General features: G+C 43.5%; 1 protein-coding gene and 1 non-coding gene across 8 annotated transcripts in view; both read right to left on the reverse strand.

Annotated features, from left to right (window-relative positions):
* SLC37A3 (solute carrier family 37 member 3) overlaps positions 1-24,484 on the reverse strand; it is a 36,251-nt gene that overhangs the window by 9,932 nt on the left and 1,835 nt on the right. For 3 of the 7 annotated variants that reach the window (XM_036246579.1, XM_036246582.1, XM_036246580.1), the window contains exons 2-10: positions 23,070-23,175; positions 16,879-16,971; positions 14,011-14,094; positions 11,716-11,861; positions 7,390-7,486; positions 5,316-5,400; positions 4,436-4,614; positions 2,048-2,189; positions 451-552 (exon numbers count right to left, since the gene is read on the reverse strand). In XM_036246579.1, coding sequence (XP_036102472.1) covers positions 451-552; positions 2,048-2,189; positions 4,436-4,614; positions 5,316-5,400; positions 7,390-7,486; positions 11,716-11,861; positions 14,011-14,094; positions 16,879-16,971; positions 23,070-23,175 — 1,034 coding nt within the window. Of the gene's footprint in view, positions 1-450; positions 553-2,047; positions 2,190-4,435; positions 4,615-5,315; positions 5,401-7,389; positions 7,539-11,715; positions 11,862-14,010; positions 14,095-16,878; positions 16,972-23,069; positions 23,176-24,484 lie in introns of those variants that run through there. The other 4 variants (XM_036246583.1, XM_036246585.1, XM_036246581.1 and 1 more) reach the window with 3 other exon arrangements.
* Positions 6,964-7,084, reverse strand: LOC118620580. The gene has a single exon (XR_004957484.1). It is a non-coding gene; the product is annotated as a small nucleolar RNA SNORA16B/SNORA16A family (small nucleolar RNA).

Below are 24,484 nucleotides of genomic sequence, written 5' to 3' on the forward strand. Positions count from 1 at the left end.
CTCTTCCAACTTTTATTTGTAATGTCTGCCTCTTGCTGGTGCTCAAGCTAACAAGACTTCTGAAAGCTACAGAAAAACCCTACTCCAATCTCACAGCATCTTAAGGAACATATACCAAGCCTACCAATTACCATCTTTCCTCTTTTGAAACCCTTTCCCTTTTATTGTTTTATTGTCTCTAATGCTGTCCCTCTGGAGCCTACCCTCAAAGCATATACACTCCCAAGCGAGCTTTTAAACAAACCAACAAAGCAGAAGAGATGCCAGTTTCCTCCCCAGCACAAATAAAACTATGTGATGATACTTTCACCAGGTATTCACAGGTCAATACAAAGGTCCCATATCATGCCTTTGTAGCTGGTAGCCAGGATTTCCCCAGGGTTGATCACTGACTCAAGGAAAATGCCTTAGTCCTAAGTGATCATAATTTAATTGCAAAGGAATACTCACGACTGTAGCCAACCAGGGACCCAATTGCCAGAAGCAGGCTCAGAGCTAAAACTGGTGCTCTCTTCTGTAACACATCAGAGATGAAGCCTTGCAGAGTTCCGCCTTTGGGCACAAAGAGCACAGCACAATTACAATCACTTATGATTTAGCTCGGTTACCTGAATCTTGCTCATCAGTACCCTCCACCTGCTATTCGGATCCTAACACTGGTCTACGCAGAAAAATGGCTGACTCCCCTAAAAGTTTCCTTCGTTATTTCTTTTTAGGAATACTACCTGACTGTTAATGTCACGATGACTGATAGGGACAGGACACCACAAACCAGACACCAAAGTAAGGAAAAAGGGGAAAATCACCAAAACCACCCCATCCCTTGTTTTCTCTTCTCAAACCAGCTGTGAAGGCGTTTCCAGATCTTTCTGCTTTTTTATTTAAACGATGATTAAGGACCATACCTTATAGGCTATTAGTAACAACCAATATTCACTGAAATTAAATGCAGCATTTATGGCTTAATAATAACTAACAGGTCCTCATGCTTAAAAAGCAAGACAGTCACATTTAGATACAGTCCCACGCTAAGTTCTGGGGGCCAGGGGACATCTGGTACATCTTCATCAGACAGCAGGACACAGAGCACGGTGAGGTCTAAAGGCAGCAACCCCGCCTTTGGCTCCGGGTCTAAGAACAAGGGCAAACAAGCGCAGTGCAGTAGCGGCATGTCGCCTAAGTGCGCCAGGTGCTCGCATGCTCAGGGCAGTTCCGTCTCACCACACTTCTAACTGTGAGCTTGACAGAGGATGTAAAGGCTTCATCAGCCATTTAAGTCATACTCACTAAAATTCACTCTGTACGCCTGTCTTATTTAAAGTTTCTTACTTCCCTGTTAATACTTCCAGCTATAACAAAAAGTCACTACTAAAACCCGCTGTGAACAAAGCAATTACAAAATATTCACAAAAATCAATCTCTATTGTTCCCACCTCTATCGCCTGACAATCCATACACTAAGCTAATGTGCACAGTTAAGCCCTAACTTATACTAAAGTGTATGCAAGGGTTACATTAAAAGAGGTCAGAGAGGGCCCTGGCCGGTTTGGCTCAGCGGTTAGAGCATCAGCCCACGAACCAAAGAGTTGCGGGTTCAATTCCGGTCAAGGGCACGTACCTCGGTTGCAGTCCGTCCTCGGCCCTGGTCAGGGTTGTGCGGGAGGCAGCCAGTCGATGTGTCTGTCTCACATCAATGTTTCTCTCTCTCTCTCCCTTCTTCTCACTCTATCTGAAGATAAATGAAAAAATGTCCTCGGATGAGGATTAAAAAAAAAAAAAAGAGGTCACAGAGGGAAACATCCGAAAACAAAAGAACAGACCCACCAACAAAGGACTGAGAATAAGAAGCCCGCAAACTAGAGCACTGCCGCAGGCTGGGTCTGTCCTGTGGACTTTTCTACAGAGTGTGGCTGTGTGCTGGTAGGCTAGTTTAAGAAAAATGGCTGTGGAATAAGTAATAAAACTTTACATGATGTCAGATTTCATAACCCAGTAAAAGGGTAAGTAACAGTGACTAGTATAGAAAAAGATGCATCGTGGGTATTACCTATAATTCCTCCAACATCGTACCAAATGGACAGCTTGTCAGCTTCAGCCTCCTTCCATCCAAAGTTGTTACTCAAGTAAAAGGGCAACCAGAAAAAGAAGGAGTAATTCACTAATTTCAAGCAGGCATAGGCCAGTGAGTACTAGAAGGAAAACATTCAATTATCAGTAAGAACAAACAGCACAGCGGGACCATGATGTCTCATGTAACTAAAAAGCAAAACAAAATAGGGGAGTTTGGGACGATTAACCTGACCATAAAATTAAATACTTCTACAAATTCCCATTGGCCTGACTTCACCTAGTCTCCCTCTTCTCTTTATCCCCATAAGCTTCTAGAAAAGCATGTACAGCAGGCCTCTGGAATAGAAAACACAGATGACCACCTCCTAACTCTCTCCAGTTTCTTCTCCTTCCAGTTCTCTGGTAGAAGCAAACCAGTGTTTTGAACCTGTAAAGCAGGGCACAAACTCATATTTCTTTATTTAAACAAAGATTAAAGGAATTCATTCCACTAACTAGCACTAACCATAAGCAAATAAATCCAATAAACATCAGAGCTTTTATTGCAAGCAGCCAAACTATTTTAGTTCTTCTAAGATTTCCTGCAAAATTAATACTATGAACGGTGGAGAATAATATGACTAGGTTATAGTTTCAAGGTCTAAGAAAAGCATCAACAATACAACTACTTTCACATTCTAGTTTCCAAAAGCTTTACACTCCCACATCCAGTGGGAAAGCGGCACGTTATCTCTGGAGAGTCAAAAAGAAAAGCCCACGGCTGTCCTGGGCCTTGTGGCGCTACTTGAGGACTAAGAGGTGCGGCTGCTTTAAGATGGCAGTGGCGCTAGGCCCCGGCATCCAACACGTTATTACCAGGAAATCCTGGCATTTAGCATCAAAGGAAAAAGGGGAAGGAACAGAGAGACTGACTTCAAAGGGTGTCTGGCTAGTATATTCTTTTCCCTAGAGCTGCCAGTTATTCCCTAGGTATCACTTGTTTTAAAACAGCTTCCCTGGCCGGCCACAGCCACCCCCTAGAGAGCCAAGTCCCAGGCAGGAGTGCATTCTGTCCAGACAGCCTGCCACAGAGACAAAGGAATTCAGTTAACTAGATTTCCCTTACATCCTACTCATGTTGGGGAACAACAGCTTGGCAAATACAAAGGAAGAGCAAAAGATTCCATATTTAGTCAGGACAAATTTAAGTTCTGTCTCAGAAATTAACCTATTACCAGCAGAATATTTTAATAACTAGTTAAAAAATATAAATCTTTAGCATAAGAACAGGCCTAAAGAATCTTGCATTTCCCTTACATTATACATCATCTTTTAAAGAATCTCGAGAACTTATATTTTAACTCATATTTAAGTATCTGTAAATGTCAGTTCTCTTAGTTAGCTTGGGGGCACAGACAGAAGGGAACTGATAAGCATGGAATATGACAGCCTGCAGACTCTGACTCTAGCTCAGAGGCTACATTCAGAAAGCACCACTAAACAGTAAAATAAAAGCAGGTGCATGTTCACGATACAATAGCTCAGCATTCTAGAGCCCAGGGCAGACTAGTGTGCTTTCAGTCACAGGAAGGAGAACTGAGACACAAGGATGGGCTGTGACTTACCCCAGGCCCCACAGAGAGTTAGTGGGTAAGCTGGAAACATAACCTAGGCCTCTTAACTTCCACTCCCGTGCTAGAGCGCCCGAAACACCAAGACAGAAAAACTGCAGCAGAAGGGATTTAGTTTAGACATTAGAAAGTTCTCCTGACTGTAAAGGTTGTGGAAACACTGGAATGCATTACCAAGAAACACTGTGGAGTATTTTGCTCTAGACCTTTTCATAGAAGGGCAAACAACTGTTTCTTCCTAAAATAAGAATATCGGCAAATAGGGCAGATTTAGCAGCCCATTCAAAACCCCTCCTGGCTGACATAAAATTTTATAATACGGCAAGAAGCCATAAAGTATATATTTAAAAATACCAACTTGCTACTTAAATGCTAGGTCAGGGTCAGCACACTAGGGCTCAGGGCCAAATCTGGCACGTCCTTTTATTTCACGTGGTCCACATTTCATTTGCTCTCTAGAGTTAAGTCGCTGTAGCAGAGGCATGCGGGCCCCCAAAGCTAAAAACATTCAATACTATCTGGCTCTTCACAGAAAAGGTTTGCCAACCTCTGCATTCAATATCAGGAGAGATTTCCAGTGGTGCCAATATAAAACTAAGCTGAGGGGTACTATCCAATATTCCTCTCAACATATATTTCTAAACTAAAGTATCTGCGAGAAGCTAAACACTTAAAGATGCTTCGTCCCAGGCAGAGGTGACCTCCAGGCCGTAACAGCTCCCTGGCTGCAGCGAGGAGATGTGAACAACCCTTACCAGTGTAACTCCAGGAAGGCAACAAGCCTGATAGAGGCTGATTGCCTTCACTTGGGCGACAGTACTGCCTTCTTGGACTGAATAGTTAGGCTCATAGTCATCTTCATTTTCAGCACCATTAATTAACGGCCTGTGCGAGTCTTCTTCAAAATGGTCTTCTGCCTCAACACCTGGGAGACCTAAAATCACATCAGCATCATTTACAGAGTGTCTGCTAGGTGCCTGGCGTGTTAAGCGCTTTGCATGTATGGGGTTGATATTATTTTATTTCCATTTTATAGAAGAAGCAACAAGGTTCAGAGGCCAAGGTCAACTAAGATCAATTAGAGTCACATAGCAACAAACCTAGGGCTCTAATTTATGTGGCTTCAAAGCAGTATGTTCTCAAAGAAATCACTCTAATTCTCTCATATACAAAAAGAAGTTAATTACATACTATTAAATGGATGTACCTCTTTAATAATATTCAAGATAGAATTGTACATCTATTTGCTTCTATGGTTTCATTAGTATGAATTCTCTATTTAACCAGAGATAAGTATCATACTAAATTATTTTTATGAAGGAAAAGAAATCTGTCTCAAGAAGTAAAATTAGAAACACATCCATGCTAATTTGTAACCAGTGTCTCAATTATAAAACTCATTTGCAAATAATGAGTTTTCCTGTCCCTGTGACAGGTGAGCCTCACTCCCCTCAAACACGTGCAGCTGTGCCAGGCTTCGCTGGGCGCAGGACACAACAGCAATCCTGCTCCTTTAATCCACCGAAAGGAGGTCACAATTCTCCTAGGAAGAAAGACACTGGCTGTTCTGGCCTCGGATTTCCCTTCACCCATAAGAGTAGAACGTTCTGAACAGAAGCAACAGCTTGTCCTCACCAATTTCTTCAGGTGACACCAGGAGTCCAAAGAAGATGACAATCCCACCAGCAAACTGCACAGCCGCTGTCACCAGAAAGGCATACTGGAGGAGAGAGGGTAGGTGCTCCTTACACAGCGGGAACACTCACGAGGCACGCGCGGGAGGTGGGGTGAGGACGGGCCGGAAGACCGGGGACACGGGGAAGAGCAAGTGCTGAGAGCTCGGCCTGTGCCAGCGGAGCTGTGTTTACTCGTGTTTTCTCTTTGCTTTTCCCAAGGACTCCACGAGGCCCAGTGGATAATGAAGGTCCCCTGAACACTGAGTGGTACTATTACGATTGTGAAATCAGGACTAGCTCCAAAAATCTCATTCTTTGCACCACACAGCCTCCCATAGGAACAGTATCTGCCAGAGAAGATATTCCACCCAGCAGAGGGAATTAAACAATAAACAAAACAATAATCTAAGGCAGCATGTAGCTGAATAAATGAGGAGGCCCAGTCCTAATAAGAAACATGTACAACAGGAATTTAGAAGAAACAGCTAAAGAGGCTGAAGTAGCTACACAATGCTTTACGGAGAACTGAAGATCAAAGCAATGGACCCTGTTTCCGGGCACAAGCGAAGCAAAGGCACAGGGTGGGAGTGAGGTAGAGAGCCATCTCCCGACCAAGGCAGGGGGCTTCTGCGGGGAGGTCCCCGGGAACAGAAACCTGGTTTGGAAGGTGATACCAAGATTAAAGACGTTCAAAAGCCAGGCTGAGCAGCTGAATGCTATTTAATAGACTATGGAGCCTCATGTGGATAGACAGCCTACACTTTTTAACAAGTCAGTGACAAAATTAAGTGTTTTCAGAGGCCAAATGTGGGAGCATCCCATAGGGTGAACCGAAATTCCCACCTGAACCAATTAGTACAATCCAGGTGTGAAGCCAAAAGGCCTAGAATGAAGGTGACTGAACACTGGAAGGACTTCCCATTGACCCGAAATAGAGCAAAATTCTTCAGACAGCTGTTTGAAACTATCTTCTTTTTAAAAGAGCAACTTACATCAAAAATATTAAAAATAAATAAAAGAGCAACTTACCTACTTTTAATTAGTTAGGCTTCTGAATAGACAACACATGTACATGATTCAAGCAACAAAAAGTAGATGTATAGTAAAAACGCTCCCCCACACCCCTTCTCCCGTCCACTCAATCCTCATTTTCCCATCATATAAGCATTGTCGTTACTGAACTCCTCCTTTCCAGAGATTGCTTTAGAAATACTAGCCGTGCCCTGGCCAGTTTGGCTCAGCGGTTAGAGCGCTGGCCCACGGACTGAGGGGTCGAGGGCCAGGTTTCCAGTCAAGGGCATGTACCTGGGATGCAGGGTCAATTCCCAGCCCCAGTTGGGGTCATTTGGGAGGCAACCAATTGATGTGTCTCTCTCAGATGCATGTTTGTTTCTCTCTCTCCCTCCCTCCCTAAAAATCACTGGAAAAATATTCTTGGGTGAGGATTAACAAAAACAAAAAAAGAAATACAAGCCAATACAAATATGTACTCTATGTACTCTTGACTTCCTCCTCCATTTTACACAAATGGCATCATTCAATACACAGTTAGTCTCTCTCTCTCTCTCTCTCTCTCTCTCTCTCTCCCCCTCTCTCTCTGCCCCCGGAACTGCCTTTTCCCTAAATGCTGCAGACAGTTACAGCAAAGAGAGTGGCGACCGTCAAGGAACCCGTCGCTCTGGGCTTTCTGACACAGCGCTATGTGGAAACAGCAGCACCCTGGCTGTCTTCACTTAGTCCACACCACTGCCTGTGCAGCTGTGAACAGAACTGCAAAGCTGGCCCTGGCCGGTTTGGCTCAGCGGACAGAGTGTCGGCCTGCGGACCAAAGAGTTGCGGGTTCGATCCGGTCAAGGGCACGTTCCTCGGTTGCAGTTTGGTCCCCAGCTGTGGCCGGGGTCGTGCGGGAGGCAGCCAGTCGATGTGTAGCTCTTATATTGATGTTTCTCTCCCCTCGCCCCCATTCTATCTGAAGATAAATGGAAACAATCCGCAGGTGAGGAATTATAAAAAAGCTAGAAAGTGGCACCTACCTCATAGCCATACTGCAGAACAGAGGAGGCCAGACACGCGCCCAGGATGTTGCCCACTGAAGCACAGGCACTCCAGAGGCCGAACACAGCGCCCCGCCTGAGACGGAGAGCAGCGGTCAGCAGGGGACAGCAGAGTAACAGGGGTGCGACTACAGTTCAAGTACAGAATGGCCAAAACAATGAAAGTTCACATTACAAAGAATCAACATTCTATTTTAAGATTTTTTTAAATACACCCACACAGCAAAACATCAGGTCTCTTCCAACTCTAAGATTTTACTATACTAAAGTTTAATTTGGGGCTCACTGAAAGAAACTATCAAGAGAATTTAAAAAGACAAGCCACAGATTGGAAGAGAAAATATTGCACATCACTTATCTGACAAGATTTGTACCTGGAATATAAAGAACTCTCACAACTCAATAATATGAAAACAGACAATGCAATGAAACGTTAAAGAGTATGAATCTATAACCATTTCAAAATAAAAATGTTTTTAAAAAAGGGCAAAAAATTTTAATAGATACTTCACATATAAAAATATGATGCAAATAAGCACATGAAAAGATATGCAACATCATCAGACATGAGGGAAGCACAAATTAAAACCACAATGAGATATCACTATTTGGCTACTAAATAGCTAAAATAAAAAAGACCCACCCGGCCGGTGTGGCTCAGCGGCTGAGCATCAACCCGTGCACCAAAAGGTCGCCGGTTCGATTCCTGGTCAGGGCACATGCCCAGGTTGTGGGCCGAATCCCCAGCAGGGCAAGCAGGAGGCAGCCAGTTGATGTTCTCTCTCATCAATGTTTCTATCTCTCTCTCCCTCATTCTCCCCCTTCCCCTCTTCCTAAAATCAATAAAGAAAAAAAACTTTTTTAAAAGACCAAGTGTACCAAGTGTTGGCAAAGATATACAGTAACTAGAACCCTTTACACTCTGCTGGTAGAAATGTAAAATGGCGCCCTGGCCAGTTTGGCTCAGCAGTTGGAGCATCGACCTGTGGACCAGAGAGTCCCTGGTTCAGTTCCCGCTAGGGGCACGTACCAAAAAAATAAAATAAAATAATGTAAAATGGTACAATCATGTGGAAGAGACGGCCAGTTTCTCAAAAAGATATAAACATACCTACTATATGATCCACATTCTACTTCAAGGTATTTATCCAAGGAAAATGAAAGCATATGTCCATACAAGAATTCTACACAAATGTTCACAGTAGCTTTTTTTGTAATAGCCAAAAACTGAAAACAACCCAAATGTTCATTAACAGGTGGACAGATAACCAAATTGTGTGCAATAAATTACCACTCAGCTATGAGAAGGAATGGATTATCAACATGCAACATGAATGAATCTCAAATTAATTCTGCTGAGTAAAAGACCAAAAAGAAGGAGTACGTACTGTGTGATTCCATTTATATACAAGCTCAGAAAATCTTAATTAATCTAAAGTGACAGGAAGCAGGTCGGCAGTTGCCTGGAGAGGGCAGTGGAGGGAGGGAGGGGGTGGCGTGGGGAGCGGTGCGGGGAGGGACTGCCATGGGCCTGAGGAAACTTTTGGGGATTAGGGACTGTCCATTATGTTAACTGTGATGATGGTTTTATGGGCATATTCCTGTCAAAACTCATCAAATAATACATTTTAAACATGTGTAACTTATTGTATATCTCAATAAAGCCATTTTTAAAAGATGGGTGGGTAGAGGAAGAGTCAGGTGGAAGGGAAATTAGCTTTTAAAACATCTTGGAGAAAAATGGTTAGCTCTCCACATAGGCAGAAAGGGCGGGTAAGAAAAGGTCATTTTCTAAAAGTTCACATGTGTACCCGGCTGGTGTGGCTCAGTGGCTGAGAGTTAACCCATGCACCAAGAGGTCGCTGGTCCAATTCCCAGTCAGGGCATATATATTTTTTCTTTATTTATTTTAGAGAGAGAGGGAGAGAGAGATAGAAACATTGATGAGAGAGAACATTGACTAGCCGCCTCCTGCCTGCCCCCTACTGGGGATTGAGCCCACAGCCTGGGCATGTGTCCTGACCAGGAATCAAACCGGAGATCTCTTGGTGCATGGGTTGACACTCAACCACTGAGCCACACCGGCTGAGCAAAAAAAAATTTTTTAATAAAAATTAAATAAATAAATAAAACGTTTAAGCTCTGTCAAGAGAGTTCTGGAGAAAACAGTCAGAAGACCATGCTCTGAGCAACACTTGCTGGCCAAAGACATGCTTTTACAAGAAATTGGCTAAAATAACTTATTTTAAGTTAGCACAGTCTTATTGGTAATTGTAGTTTATTGTTATGTAGCACAGGAAAAGTCACTATGTCTCAAGCAATGCATCATCAATTTTGCTCACTAGTGTTACTTATTTAAAAACAAATTATCTTACTGTCAAAAAGAAACTGGAGCCCAGCTGGTGTGGCTCAGTGGTTGAGTGTCGTCCCATGGACCAAGAGGTTGCTGGTTCAATTCCTGGTCAGGGCAACGCCCAGGTTTCGGGCTCGATCCCCAATAGGGGGCATGCAGGAGGCAGCCAATTGATGTTTCTATCTCTCTCCCTCTCCCTTTCTCTCTCTAAAAGTCAATAAAAATATGTTTTTTTAAAAAAGAAAGAAATTGTAATGCCTTTCTTGAATTTTTTGTTTCTCTGTAACTGATCCGCAGAAATAAGGAAGCGAGAGATCAACCTGTCCAGTCACTGCTATCAAATACCCAGTGTCATCTAATTTATAAAAACTCACAAAATTATCTCAAAATGATACATGTCAAAGTAATTACCTTTGAGTGATAGGATTTCAAGTGGTTTTTGCCTTTATTTCTCTTTGCTCATTTATATTATCTAGTTTGTGTACAATAAACAAGTAGCCTTTGAATCATTTTCAAAAATCATGACTAGAAAAAAAAAATACCTTAAAAATCTTATTAAGAATAAACAGCCCTGGCTGGTTTGGCTCAGCGGTTAGAGCGTCGGCCTGCGGTCCTGAGAGACCCGGGTTCGGTTCCCGCTAAGGGCACGTACCTCGGTTGCAGTTTGTCCCCGGCCCTGGTCGGTTGTGCGGGTGGCAACCACTCGATGTGTCCCTTCACATCGATGTTTCTCTCTCTCTGTTCCTCTCTCTCCCTCCCACTCTATCTGAACAAAAAATGGAAAAATGTCCTCGGGTGAGGATTAAAAAAAAAAAAAAAAAAAGAATAAACAGCACATGAGCAGACAGCATCATCCACTCCAAAAGAAAATGAAAGTATGATAGGGGAAAAGCGCCTCTTACAATCAATTCTGTTAAACTAGTGATGCTAGAGTTAGAAGGAGATAGAACCCACTGGAACACTGAAATATAATCAGAGCATTCTCATTAAGTGGCTTATTCTGACCACAGACGTTTTATAGGTGAAGTTTCACAACGTTACAGATCATTAGCCAGCAAGCATCATTACTCCCCCACTGTGAAACCGGGGAAGCTGGAAACCGAGAGGATAGGTCAGAGCTTGCTCGGATCACTGCGCTGCTGGACAATAATTTCTAGTGTGTGTACACTGGCCCCGACGTAGAAGTGCACACACAAAAGACAGAGCCATCAATTAGATAAATGTGTATGTCACAACACATAAATATTTATCTACAAAAATGACAGGAATTCATACTATTCCTGAAATTGGAGTTTCACAAATAATGACATACAACAAAGCCAAGTCTTTGGGAATCTCAGCTTACTTCCAGGCTGTAAATTAAGTATGGCTCTTCTTCCTGGTGGCCCAGAAGAGACTTTAGCAGGTGCCTATCCTCACACCTTGGCCCACACCACACACACAAACTCAAATACAATCTAATAATGACTTAAAGGTTTAGGAGAAAAATGCCCCCAAAGTTTGACATTCTCCATCTACATCTTCTTAGAGCCTTTGCTAGGTGACCTTAGGCAAGTCCCACGGACCACTTTTGGCCTCAGTTTCCTTATCTTTCATGGAAGAAAACTAAAGATCACTGAGTCTCAAAAAAGGGAAAGGAAGGCAAAACCCACAGGAGGAGATATTCATGTTCTCTAAAGGGAAGATTAAAGAAAACACTGAGACATACTGCCTTAGCCACACTGACCACGGCCGGAGAGTGTTGTGGACGTGAATGACTGGGCTGGATCATCCCTGAGGTCACACCATTTCCGACACATGTTGACGCCTAGCCTGTTTCTGAACGATTCTGACTTTCTAAATTAAGGGAGGATGTGGGTAGTGTCGAAGGGATCAAATTAATTGACAAGTCTGAATAATCCGATACTGAAATTACTTAAAAAGAAAAATTAAAGAAGAAGGAGGTGGCATACCCAGCTTTCCCAAACCAGTTGCCCATGACAGCAACCACACAGGGCCACCCAGTGGACTGCAGTAGGCCATTCACAATCCACAGGCAGCAGTACAGCCACTTGTTGTAGAAATGCAGCCATTCTGTGACAGTGCCAAAGACAAACACCTTAGAGAAGAAGGGAAGAAAGAGGGTCATGTAACTTCCATACGGACGCCTGGGGTACACTCAACTGCCACGCACACTTGTGTTTCTGTGACGAGACTACAGGAAGGAGACATCCAATATCTAGACTATGAGACACGTGGCCGACTCTTGGATGCTCCTGCTCAAAGCAGCACTGAGTGAGTGAGACCACCACCAAACGCCACCCACCCAAGAGGCAAAGATGGCAAACAGCATAAAACTCATCAGTGATTGTTCCTCCAACTTGTGTCTTCAACTCTAAAAAGTTAAGTTCTCATTGTCTGGCCTCCTTTTATATCTACAGTTGACCTTTGAACAACATAGAGGCTAGATCTGCTAACCTCTGAGCAGTCAAAAGTCCATGTTTAACTTTTCAGTCCCTCAAAACTTAACTTCTAATAGCCTGCTATTGACAGCAAGCCTTACCGATAACATAAGCAGTCGATAAACACATATTTTGTATGTTTATGTATCATATGTTGTATTCCTACAACAAAGTAAGCTAGAGGAAAAAACTGTTAAGAAAATCATAAGAGAAGATACATTTACAGTACCTATTGAAAAAAACTCCCGTATAAGGGGACCCACGCAGTGCAAACCCATGCTGTTCAAGGGTCACCTGTATTTCCAATTCCTCTGCCTCAGGCCTGTGTTTGTGGAGGACTGTTACGGGGACTGAGTCCATGTGGGTAACTTAAGTCAGAGCCATGTGCGGCACATCACGGGGACTGGGAAGCGCTGGCTACTACTATTGGTGCCGCTACTAAGTGAATCCGAGTACCTCGTGACAGGCTCAATAATTCAGTAGCACTCATGTCTCTGCTTTTTTCCAGGCATTCTGCTCGAGTGGACATTTTATTTGTCGCTTAAAGCCTCTTTTGGGGATCTCTGGCATGGGTGTGTATAAGTGTATGATTCCAGTCACGTGGCACCCTGAAGTGAGCAAGACTATAAAGCCAGAAAAATGGTCAGTGGTGGCCAGAGCGCAGCAGGAGGAGGCAGGGTAGCAGTTACACAACTATAGTTGCTGTTCAAAATCCAGAATTAGACACCAAAAAGGGTGAGTATATATACATACTTCAATTTTTCAAAAATAAGTTTTAAGTATGTTTTGAAATAGTATGTACATATGTATGGGTGAGCAGTTTGTGAATAAGTCAAATGGTTGCATTCTCTAAAATATCAAAGAAAAAAATATATTTTTTCCTGTGCACAATGGCAGACATTGAAAAGCAATAATGAAACAGTCTAACTAAGCTCCATGCCTTCATTCAATCAACAGAAATTTCTCACCAGCCCTTGTAAGCAAATAAAGATGGCTCATGGAGATGCCCACACGCACACTGCGCCAGGCTGTTCCAAATGCCTCACACAGAGCAACTCACCGAACCCTCACTACAGCCCAGGGCGGAGGGATTCCAATGAGGAAGCTGAAGCAGAGAAATCGCAGCTAGGTTATCGCAGGGGAGGGACAGAAAGCAGGCAGTGCCGTCTCAGGAAGTCTGTGACCGTCACTGCCGTGCTGCAGCCTCCAGGGAAAGCAAGACTGATACAGGCATGAGTAGGCTAGGCAATGACAATATTCAGCCTTCTCAGAAATGCAGGCCTGGGAGCTCAGAGGAGGGAACGGTGACTCCTAGGAGGGGTGTCAGCAAAGGAAGGCATTACGAAGGAAGTGCCACTTAGCCAGTCACTTGAAGGAGATGTTGAGTGAGACTGGAGAGCTGCAAAGAGGGCCACCCAAGCGAGGTAGGAACAGCAGGAACGACAGCAGTGAGGCAGAAAGGAGCCGGATACGTTAGGGCCACGGAAAGTAGTTTGACCAAGCAGAGCCAGGAAGCACAGCGACAGATGCGACTGTAAAGACAGGCTGGGACCAGGTTCTGGAGAGCACTGAACAGTATGCTATTTATGCGCGGACTTTGTTGGCGACTAAAGTCAAGGAAGGGGCATGCTCCGAATCATACTTTTAAAACGCTCCCCTAACTGAAAAGGCAGGCAAGGGATTCAAACACTGCAGATTAATTGCACTATTCTCTTCTACATACAGAAGGAGGGGGATTGCTTGGCTTTTAAATACCTGGCAATAATCATAAGCATCATCGTAATTTTGTTTAACTTTCAAACTTACCACCAATGCAGAAGAGCACATGCCAAAAGATAGAACACTTCGTAAATTAAGCCGATCCCCAACAATACCGCTGATGAAAAGGCCCTAAAAACAAAGCATTTCATTTTATAGCGCTGAATTACAACACAGCCTGAAAAAAAGAGGCACTGCAAAGCAAATGAGGCAAGCAATACACTGACACTACTTAAAATTAAATCTCATCCTGGTGCCCAGACGAACTGTCTACATCAGTTTCACAAATGTTTCATGAACCGACACCAGGGCTGCTGCACACCTTGTGCACCGAGAATCATAATTCAGTGCAAACTTACGTTCTACTTGATCTCCTAACCGCCTAAAGGGAGACTGCAGGAGGGGGGCGGGGGACAAAACTAACAAAAACAAACACGAATTATTCCAATAAAACAAGCACAAAACTACATTTCATTTTCTAGAATAGATTAACTCCTAACCATCAGTTATCCGCTTTCCCAAAGGGATCTCTTAGCTATTTGCATTCTGAATGAAGATGTGTTACAGCATGTCCTGCAGAACAGAAGCTTCTGGTGCACAGGTGCTGTCTGTTTAATCTGACCCTTGGGTTTCATGACAGACATCACAAGGCAAGGAGTGTATGGAGGCACAGACAATAATTAGCTGAACGTAGGTACAAACGTTCTGCCTTCTGCTCTCCTCCCACAGAGTGGCAGCAATTAAAACACTCGGATCATGGCAGCAAGCAGACGAAAACGCTAAGGGCAACACACTTTAGGTTTCTTCCACGAATACGTAAAATGTATAAAAGTCCCTACTAAAAACCTAAATTCTGATACAAGTGTTTCTAGTAAGCTGACTATCTGTATTAGAGAAAATGTAGACGATAAATGTCATAATAAATCTCTCTCCCTCACTAGAGACAAGCTCTCACTACCTCAAAAGAGGCACCTGCAAGCATTTGAGAAGATTCTACTTTCTACAGCTGCCACTCACAGGTCGTACCACACACACGATAGGGGTGAAGAACCTCTCTCAACTGTTTCAGATGAGGGGATCGTTACTCTGTGAGGCTCCTACTGCCTGACAACACCTGAAGTCACAGAAGAAAATGCAGCTCAACAGAAAGAACCACAACCACCGATTTTTCATGGCACGTATCTGTCACCTCCTCAACCTATATAACCCTACAGATAGGTACTATCACAACTCTATATATGTGGAAACTAAATATATTTTTTTAAAAAAGGTTCGTCCTGGCCAGGTGGTTCAGTCGACTGGAGCATCATCCCATACACTGAACGGTTTCGGGTTCGACTTCCAGTCCAGGCACATACCTAAGCTGTAGGTTCAATCCCCAGTCAAGGCACGTACAGGAGGCAACCAACTGATATTTCTTTCTCTCATTGATGCTTCTCTCTCTCTCTCTCTTCCTTCTTCTCGCTCTAAAATCAATAAAATATACCCTCAGGTGAGGATTAAGAAAAAAAAAAACAAAGTTAAATGCCAATGTGAAACCAAGTTTAACACAACTAGTTGATGGTGATAGAACTGGTTTTTCCACTAGACTCCACTGCTTCTTAAAATACTCCATAAAAGGCCCTGGCTGGGGTGGCTCAGTTGGCTGGGCGTTGACCCATGCACCGAGGGGTAAGGCCACACATCCAGGGGCCTCAATCCCCGGCGTGGGACATGCAGGAGCAGCTGATCGATGGATGTTTTTTTCCCTGGTTCTCTCTCCCTCTCCCTTACTCCTCTCTAAAAATCAATAACAAATCTTTGAAAACAAGTACTTAATAAAAGGCTTAAAGAGAAGCCTCATGTGGAATAACCATATATTAGGATTTTGAACCAAAAATACCCAGGGTAGGGAGTGAGGCTACGTGAGGTTAAGATCTGTTCCAATTTGTAACTTTCCTCTTTGAAGAAAAGATATTCCAATAATTACCCAAATAAACATTTAGAGAGTACTTTGGGACTTTCACCCAGTATTTTGCTTCACCTGGACATTCAAGCTTAAAAGGCTTTTGTTATCACTGGACACATTTTGAAGACAGGAAAAATGATGCTGGGGAGAGAAGGTCAGACAGCTCCCACAGGGCCCAGCTCCAGCTGCTGCCACCACTGGCCCACAGCTACCACTCGCGGCCACCACAGACATTCCCTACAACCCGAGGACACCCTCCGACAGTCAGCTCCTGCCATGCTGGTGTGGCTCCTGGGACGCCACCCTCTCGTGGTGCCCCTGCTCCCCACGGCTCCGTCTCAGCCTCCCGGCCCATTCCTTACCTTTGCTCCTCTAATGCTCAGTCTACCAAGGCTTAGTCTTCACCAACTCTCTTGATGATTGTACTCAGTCTCATAATTTTAAAAATCACATACATGCGAGGAATTCTGAAGGGAGACCTCCAGCCTGAATGTCTAGACACACTGACCTCACTCCCCCACTTCAGCTTTGTTCAAATAGTCCCTTCGTTGCGAGGTTTTCCCCAGCCACCTTACTTAAATTACACCCCTCACCCTGAGCTATTTATTCCCCTTTCCCTGCTTTATTTTTCTCCACGGCATTTAGCACCTTTAAACATACTTTATAATTTACTTATTTATAGCAGTTTGTTACTGTTTGTCTCTCTTGGCTCCCACTCCAAGAACATAAGCTTTATGAAGGCAGGGGTTTTCCCTGTGGGTCCACTGATGAATTCTCTGTGACTGGACAAGCACCTGGCACACGCTAGGTGCTCGGTATCTGTCGAAGGGATGGGTGCGAAGGACACCACGTTTAAAATTCAGCCAATACTGAACTCTCCTCAGTCAGCAAATTCAAAATCTCTTATAGACTTTGGAGTCATTCCCTTGTATATCTTTCTTTAAAATCCCTGGAATTCTAAAACTTACCACGGCATAGGAGAAGAGGAAAATGGTGTCCAGCGTCCCAAGGAAAAGAGTGGCCTCCTCTGCGCTGGGGAACAGATGGTTGCTGCTCCAGAGCTGCGGGGACACAACAGGAGCGCGTCAGCCGCTGGTGCCCACAGCTCTCTGTACTTCCCAAAGCCCCTTCCCGTGCACCCGCCCCCCTCTCAGAAACCCGCGGAGCTGGAAAGGGCGAAGCGGCGCTTTACAGACAGGAACACACGCAGTCAAACCTAGATGCACGCTGTATTAGCCCCTCTTAGCCAAGGTTTCGCCTTCCACAGCTTCGGTTACCTGAGATCAACCAAGGTCCAAAATATTACAGCGTTTTGAGAAAAAGAAGGAGGAAGGAGGGAGAGAGAATGCTGGTGTGAACAAGGAGGGTGGGAGGAAGGGAAGAAAAGAAAAAGAGAGACCACATTCACATAGCTTTTATTACAGTATGCTGTTATAACTGTTCTATTTTATAATTAGTTATTGTTGTCAATCTGTTACCGTGCCTAAATTTATAAATTAATCTTTACTAGAGATATGTAGGTATAGGAAAAGGATAAACTGTACAGGCTTTGGTACCATCCAGAGTTTCAGGTATCCACTGGGGTCAAGAACATATCCCCTGTGGATAAGGGGAGACTACTGGACTAAAAAGTTATTTTGTTTTTCTCTTTAACTTTTTCCATTGATGGTGCAAAAGCTGTGGTAGGTAAAACTGCTGAGCCTTGGCATGAATCAAGCAGTTACACCAAACTGTGCTATATTAACCCCTGGATTCTTTATTGCCACATTTACAGGGGGGAAAAAAGGTCAATTTCACTTAAGAAAGTTCTTGATGAAGCAGTAAGAATTATTCATGGTAGTATGTCTGTCCGTGTTCTGTGTGATGAGGTGGGACACAGACATCAGACAGAGCGAGATGGCTGTCCTAGGGACGCACTGTGCAACTAGGAGCTGCAAGCTGGGACGTCATGTGTACTTGAAAGAATGACAGACAGACACAATGCCCAGTTGTAAGTATTTGAGTATTCGGCGGATTTAAGTATCTGGTACATATTTTCTCAAAAAAGAATGAAACAAGCCTGCCAATTCAAGATTCATTCAAAGTACAAGACAGACAAATGGATGTTAATGTAAGGTTATAAAAAGTTAATTAATACAGTTTCAGATTCCACATTGCAACTACCCTTTAAGAAATTGCTACTTGTCAAATTCTGGTGTAGTACCAAAGACAAATACCCACAATTATCTGAAAAGGCTGTTAAAATACTTCCCCTCTTTCCACCATGTTATCTGTGGAAGACAAACTCTCTTCAGAGACTTGAAAGAATCATGTTGCAAAAGACTAAATTCAGAAGCAGACATGAAAACCCATTGTCTTCTATTCAGCCAGACAGGAAGAGATTTGCAAAAAAAAAAAATGTGTCAATCAATGCTATTATCCTCATTAAGTGATTTTTTTTTTGTCTTGAAAATCGTTTTTCATAAAATGTCACTCATGTTAACATGTGGTAGGTTAATTCATTTGAAAATAACTTAAAAACTAATGCATTTTTTTTCCAATTTCTTATTTTTCCTTTCTAAAGCTGCAAATATCTATAAATATGAACCCACATAACCAAAAGTCAAGAACTCCTGGACTAAATTATTTCTCAGAAGGGAAATTTGTCCTTTTTAAATCCTCACCCAAGAAAATGTTTACTGACTTTAGAGAAAGGTGAAGGAAGAGAAGCATCAATCGGCTGGCTGCCTCTAGTACACCCCCCAACCAGGGAGCAAACCCACAACTTAGGCATGTACCCTGACCAGGAATCGAACCCACAACCTTTCTATGTACAGGAGGATACTCCAACCCACTGAGCCACTCTGGCCGGGGCAAGAGAGAAATTAAGAATAACAGAAACAGCCTGGCCGGTGTGCTCAGTGGTTGAGCATCGACCCATGTACCAAGACGTTGCCGGTTTGATTCCTGGTCAGGGCACATGCCCAGGTTGTGGGTCCGATCCCCAGTGGGGGGACATGCAGGAGGCGGCCAATCGATGTTCTCTCTCATCGATGTTTCTGTCTCTCTCCCTCTCCCTTCCTCTCTCTAACATCAAGAAAAAATAAAATAAGAATAGTAAAAAGAAAAAATCACAATGAGCAATTAAAACATATATACCTTCAACAGGGAGTAAAATCCCAAAATACCGAAGTGAGATTCTCAAGTACTGGGACTCACTTCTGGGCGGCGTACGGCGCCAGTCTTTACCCACCACCCGTGTATTGCTTTCACGCTCGATGAGAAGCAGCGCACACAGCTGGATCGGTGAATATTTCAGCATGCCAGCGGGGGCCCTGAGTGTCTCCAATTAGTTGTTTTGTCACATTTTCCCTCTAACCACAATCTCTGATCCTGATGCCTCTGGGCTCAATAGGACCCAGGAGTAACCCTGTTGAGCATACACTCATGTGACCTAAAGACCCAGAGCCTCAAGTAGCTGCTGCAAGTTTCAGGGTTTTTTGACTCTTGCGAGAAGCCGCCAAAACTCCCGCAGGTGCGGCTTTCCCAAGAACTGACAGACTGCAAACAGCTTTTTTCTGCTTTGCTGCCAGAATTCAGCTGAAATACACTTCCGCTAGCCTCCTTAACAAGTGTAAACAAAACTAAAACATCAAACTAAGGCTAACAAAAAGAATCAGAAAACAGGTTAACAGAAAAAAGCCCAAAGAAGCAAGTTTATGTCCACAAAACAGTGCCAATCAAGAGACTATGCCAGCAGGTGAGAAATGGCCCAAATGCACATAGTGACTCATTCAAGGTTTAATGAAAGTCATGGACAAAAGGACTTTAAATGCTCCAGTGACTCAAGCTGGCCTGTATGTACAATGACCATGTGAATGTACTGGCCTGTATGTATGCAGGGCTTGTGCCGTGGGGCAGGAGCTATACTAAGCCACTACAATTGCTACATGTTGGGACACTTCCTGGAAGCATGAAATTGTGGGCACATTCAAAAGGTCACAGTGAGAATGATCGTCACAGAGTCAGGGCTGTGCGCAGGGGTAGGAGAACTACTGACACAAAGAGCTTCCTGGTGCGCAGAGCATGAGCTCAAGGGACCAGAGTTCAGGAGTTTGTCCTCTGTCTCAGGTGAGAAAATCTGAGGGACAGTGGCTGTGGACGAGGACACCCTGAGCCCAGCATCCCTCTCCTGAAGAGAACTCTAGATTCTCTTATGCTGTTCTTGCAGAAGCACTAGACTGTTTAGAGAGAGGAGACTTTTTAATTTTTTTTTTTTTAAGATTTTCTTTCTCATTGATTTTTAGAGAAAAAGGAAGGGAGAGGAACACAGAAGATGCAAGAGTGAAACAGTGATCAGCTGCCTCTTGCATGTCCCCCACCAGGGATCGAACCCAAAACCGGAGTATTTACGCTGACCAGGAATTGAACCAGCAATCTTTTGGTGCACAGGACCACACCCAACCAACCGAGCCACATCAGCCAGGACAAGACTTTTTAATTTAATAGAACAAATTTTTGCTTACAACTTTCAGTCTAGTTGACCTCTGATATTAGAGTTAGCCATTACCTCTTTATTATCTATAAACATAGATTTCATGCTAGTTTCACCTAGTATTTCCAATGTTTGTATACATCAGTGGGATCCATTATAAGTTCTCAAGGTATGGAGACTGTGTCTGCTTAATTTTCTGTAAAACACTTAAGACAACTATGCATAAAAACAAAAGCTATAGTAAGTACTTTTTCAGGATGCTATTGAGGACGCTTAAGAAATCTGATGCCCTGGCCGTTTTGGCTCAGCGGTTGGAGCGTCGGCCTGTGGACCAGAGAGACCTGGGTTCAGTTCCCGCTAGGGGCTCATACATACTTATATATATACATAAAAAAAAAAAAAGTTAAAAAAAAAAAAAAGAAATGTTTAACGCCCTGGCCGGTTTGGCTCAGCAGTTACAGCATCGGCCTGCGGACTGGAGAGTCCCAGTTTCGGTTCCCGCTAGGGGCATATACCTCAATTGCAGTTTGTCCCTGGCCCCAGCTGGGGTCATGTGGGTGGCAACCACTTGATATATCTCTCTCCCATCGATGTTTCTCTCTCTTCCTCCCGCTCTATCTGAAGATAAATGCAAAGAAGAGGATTAAAGAAAAGAAGAAGAAATGTTTAACAACTGCCCTGGCCAGTTTTGCTCAGTGGTTAGAGTGTTGGCCCTCAGACCAAAAGGTCTCAGGTTTGATTTCAGGTCAAGGACACCGTGTTGGGAGGCAACCAGCAACCAATCGATGTGTCTCTCTCACATCAATGTTTTTCTCTCTCCCTCCCTTCCTCCTACTCTCTCTAAAAAAAAAAAAAAAAAAAAAAAAAAAATCAATGGAAAAATATCCTCATGTGAGGATTAACAAAAAAAAAGAAATGTTGCCCTGGCCAGTTTGGCCTACCGGTTAGAGCATTGGCCGGCGGACCAGAGAGACCAGGGTTTGGTTCCCGTTAAGGGCACATACTCTCAAAAAGAAGAAAAAAAAAAAAAAAAAGAAATGTTTAACAACAAATATAAATATTTTTCAGAGCTCCGATTCATTTTACATATACTTCTGGCACTAAGTACCTTTCCACTTTGGACAAGAGAGTCTCAAAAGGAAGCTACAGTAAAGACGCTACAAATCCAAAGCAAAGGAGGGGTGAAGGGTACATAAGGGTACGTGCTGCCCCACCCTCTGCACTCCTAGCAGCTGGCTTCAGGAAAACAAAATCTGGACTTGAAAGTCTAAAGAAAGTCCAAATTGCTTAATCTATAGTCCTAAAACACCAGAATAGTGAAACCTATTTTAGCAGCAGAGTAAGTAAATAAATGTCTAAGCAGAAAAGTTAATGCCAGTGCAAAAGAAACTAATAATGTAACATGGTTCCAGGCAGGAAAGAGCTAGCATAGCGGGCCTGAGACTGCTACCCTTAAAAAGACCTACTTGTAGCCCTGGCCAGTTTGGCTCAGCAGTTAGAGCGTTGGCCTGCGGTCTGGAGAGACCCAGGTTCGATTCCCACAAAGGGCACGTACCTCGGTTGCAGTTTGTCCCCGGCCCTGGTTGGGTCATGTGGGTAGCAACCACTAGATGTGTCCCTTTCACGTCGATGTTTCTCTCTCTCTCTCTCCCTCCCACTCTATCTGAACAAAATATCGAAAAATGTCCTCGGGTGAAGATTAAAAAAAAAAAAAGACCTCCTTGTAGCCCGGTGGGTATGGCTCAGTGGAGTCAGCATCCTCCCATGGATTGAGAAGTCACGGTTTGATTCCTAGTCAGGGCACATGCCCAGGTTGCAGGCTTGATACCCAGTAGGGGGCGTGCAGGAGACAGCCAACTGATGTTTCTCTCTTAAAAAAAAAAAATCAAAAACATTTAAAAAAAATAAATAAATAAAAATCAATGAAAACCTATCCTCAGGTAAAGATTAACCAAAAAAAAAAGTAACATTTTATCCTGACAAAGCATAATTAAAAAAAAAAAAACAGAATGATGGCCCTGGTCAGTTTGGCTCAGCGGCTGGAGCATCGGCCTGCGGACCAGAAAGACCCAGGTTTGGTTCCTGCTAGGGGCATGTATCAAAAAAAATGAATGACTTTTTTTTTAATCCTCACCAGAGGATATTTTTCTATTTACCTTCAAATAGAGTGGGAAAGAGAGAAAGGGAGAGAGAGAAACATCAACATGAGAGGAACACATAGACTGGTTGCCTCCCACATGACCCCGACCAGGGCTGGGGACAAACTGCAACTAAGGTACTTGCCCATGACTGGAATTGAACCCGAGACTCTTTGGTCTGCGGGCCGATGCTCTACTGCTGAGCCAAACTGGCCAGGGCGAAAGCACAAATTTGATAGGTGGAAAGAAAGTAAAAGAGCATTAAAAAGAACAAAGGCAGAAATGAGCACAGTAGTTGTGAAACTCAATGAAAAAATGGCCTAGCCAGAATTGTGTGATTTCAAAACAGTGAGGAATGGGTTGGGTGGAATGGACCAAATCAGGGCAAGCTAAGAAATCAGAAGAGTTTGGACTTCAGGCCATAGGAAACAGTAAGCCATTCCAGAGTGCTAAGCAAATGGATGAAACAAAATAGAAGACCCTAAGAAGAATTCAGAGGTGGCATGGTCACCTCCTTAAATCCATCCCAGCACTTTGTTCTATTTACCTCTTCAGGTTCAATCGATCTGTTAAAAGCAGTTGGGGTCCACTGCTTAGATATGCTGACTTTGACATTGCTGAATGTTTTTCTTGATGCATGCAACAATGAATAACTACAAAAGAGAAGAAATACGGCTGAATGAATAGCAAAGAAGATGGCATTCAATAAAATCACAGATACATTCCTATTTGTTTTATTCAGTTTTAGAAGTTTTCTCTTTAAAAAGAGAGAGAAATACTGCTTTATAAGGACTATCAACTGGAACAGTCTCTGCTAAGCAAAAAAAATAATTAACTCGTCTTCTTCAGTATGAGCTCCCATGTTCACTCTTATCCCTGGACCTAGAGGATGGAGATGTAACTGATCCCAACCCACTTTATTTATTTATTTATTTATTTATTTATTTATTTATTTATTTTTAATCTTCACCCAAGGACATTCTTCCATTTTTTGTTCAGATAGAGTGGGAGGGAGAGAGAGAATCAGAAAAGAGAGAGAGAAACATCGATGTGAAAGGGACACATCGAGTGGCTGCCTCCCGCACAACCCCAACCAGGGCCGGGGACGAATAGCAACCGAGGTATGTTCCTTTGAACCTGTGACTCATTGGTCTGCAGGCCGATGCTCTAACCGCTGAGCAGAACTGGCCAGGGCCCAACCCACTTTAAATTATGGCTGCAGTTCTGTAAAAAAATGTTAAGTCTTTTGCAAACACTGGCTGCTCACTGCACTAGCCATTGAGTAGCTTTTTCTTTGGGTCCTGGCTTTTCTTCATACTACTGCTTCCTCCCACCCCACACAAATAGATCTTCTCTAAACCAAGCATCCAAAACTATCTATCAACTCTTGCATAATTAGAGAACTGTTTTTCTAGTTTCTATCTTAAAACAAACAAACAAATCATCCTCATTTGTGGTACCTTCAATAAAGAAGAAAATCTATTCAGAAGACATAATCAAAATAGTTGAGTCACAAGGTTATGAATAACGCTGCTAACACCAAAAGGCCTGGTTTGTTGTGTCATCAATAGACCACTAAAGAGGGCCACTGAGCCCTGGCCAGTTTGGCTCAGCAGTTAGAGCGTCAGCCTGCGGTCCAGAGACCCGGGTTTGGTTCCTCCTAAGGGGATGTGTCTCGGTTGCAGTTTGTCCCCGGCCCTGGATGAGTCGTGCAGGTGGCAACCACTCAATGTGCCCCTTTCACTTCGATGTTTCTCTCTCCCTCTCTCTCCCTTCCACTCTATCTGAACAAAAAATGGAAAAATATCCTCAGGTGAGGATTAAAAAAAAGAGGGTCACTTAGGGCCACAGACTCATAAACACAGATGATTTTTTTTTTCTTTATTGATTTGAGAGAGAGAGAAAGGATGAGGGAGAGAGGGATAGAAACATCAGTGAGAGAGAACATTGTCTGGCCGCCTC

Source organism: Molossus molossus, unplaced genomic scaffold (assembly GCF_014108415.1).
Source record: "Molossus molossus isolate mMolMol1 unplaced genomic scaffold, mMolMol1.p scaffold_m16_p_7, whole genome shotgun sequence".
In the NCBI taxonomy this organism is placed as follows: Eukaryota; Metazoa; Chordata; class Mammalia; order Chiroptera; family Molossidae; genus Molossus; species Molossus molossus.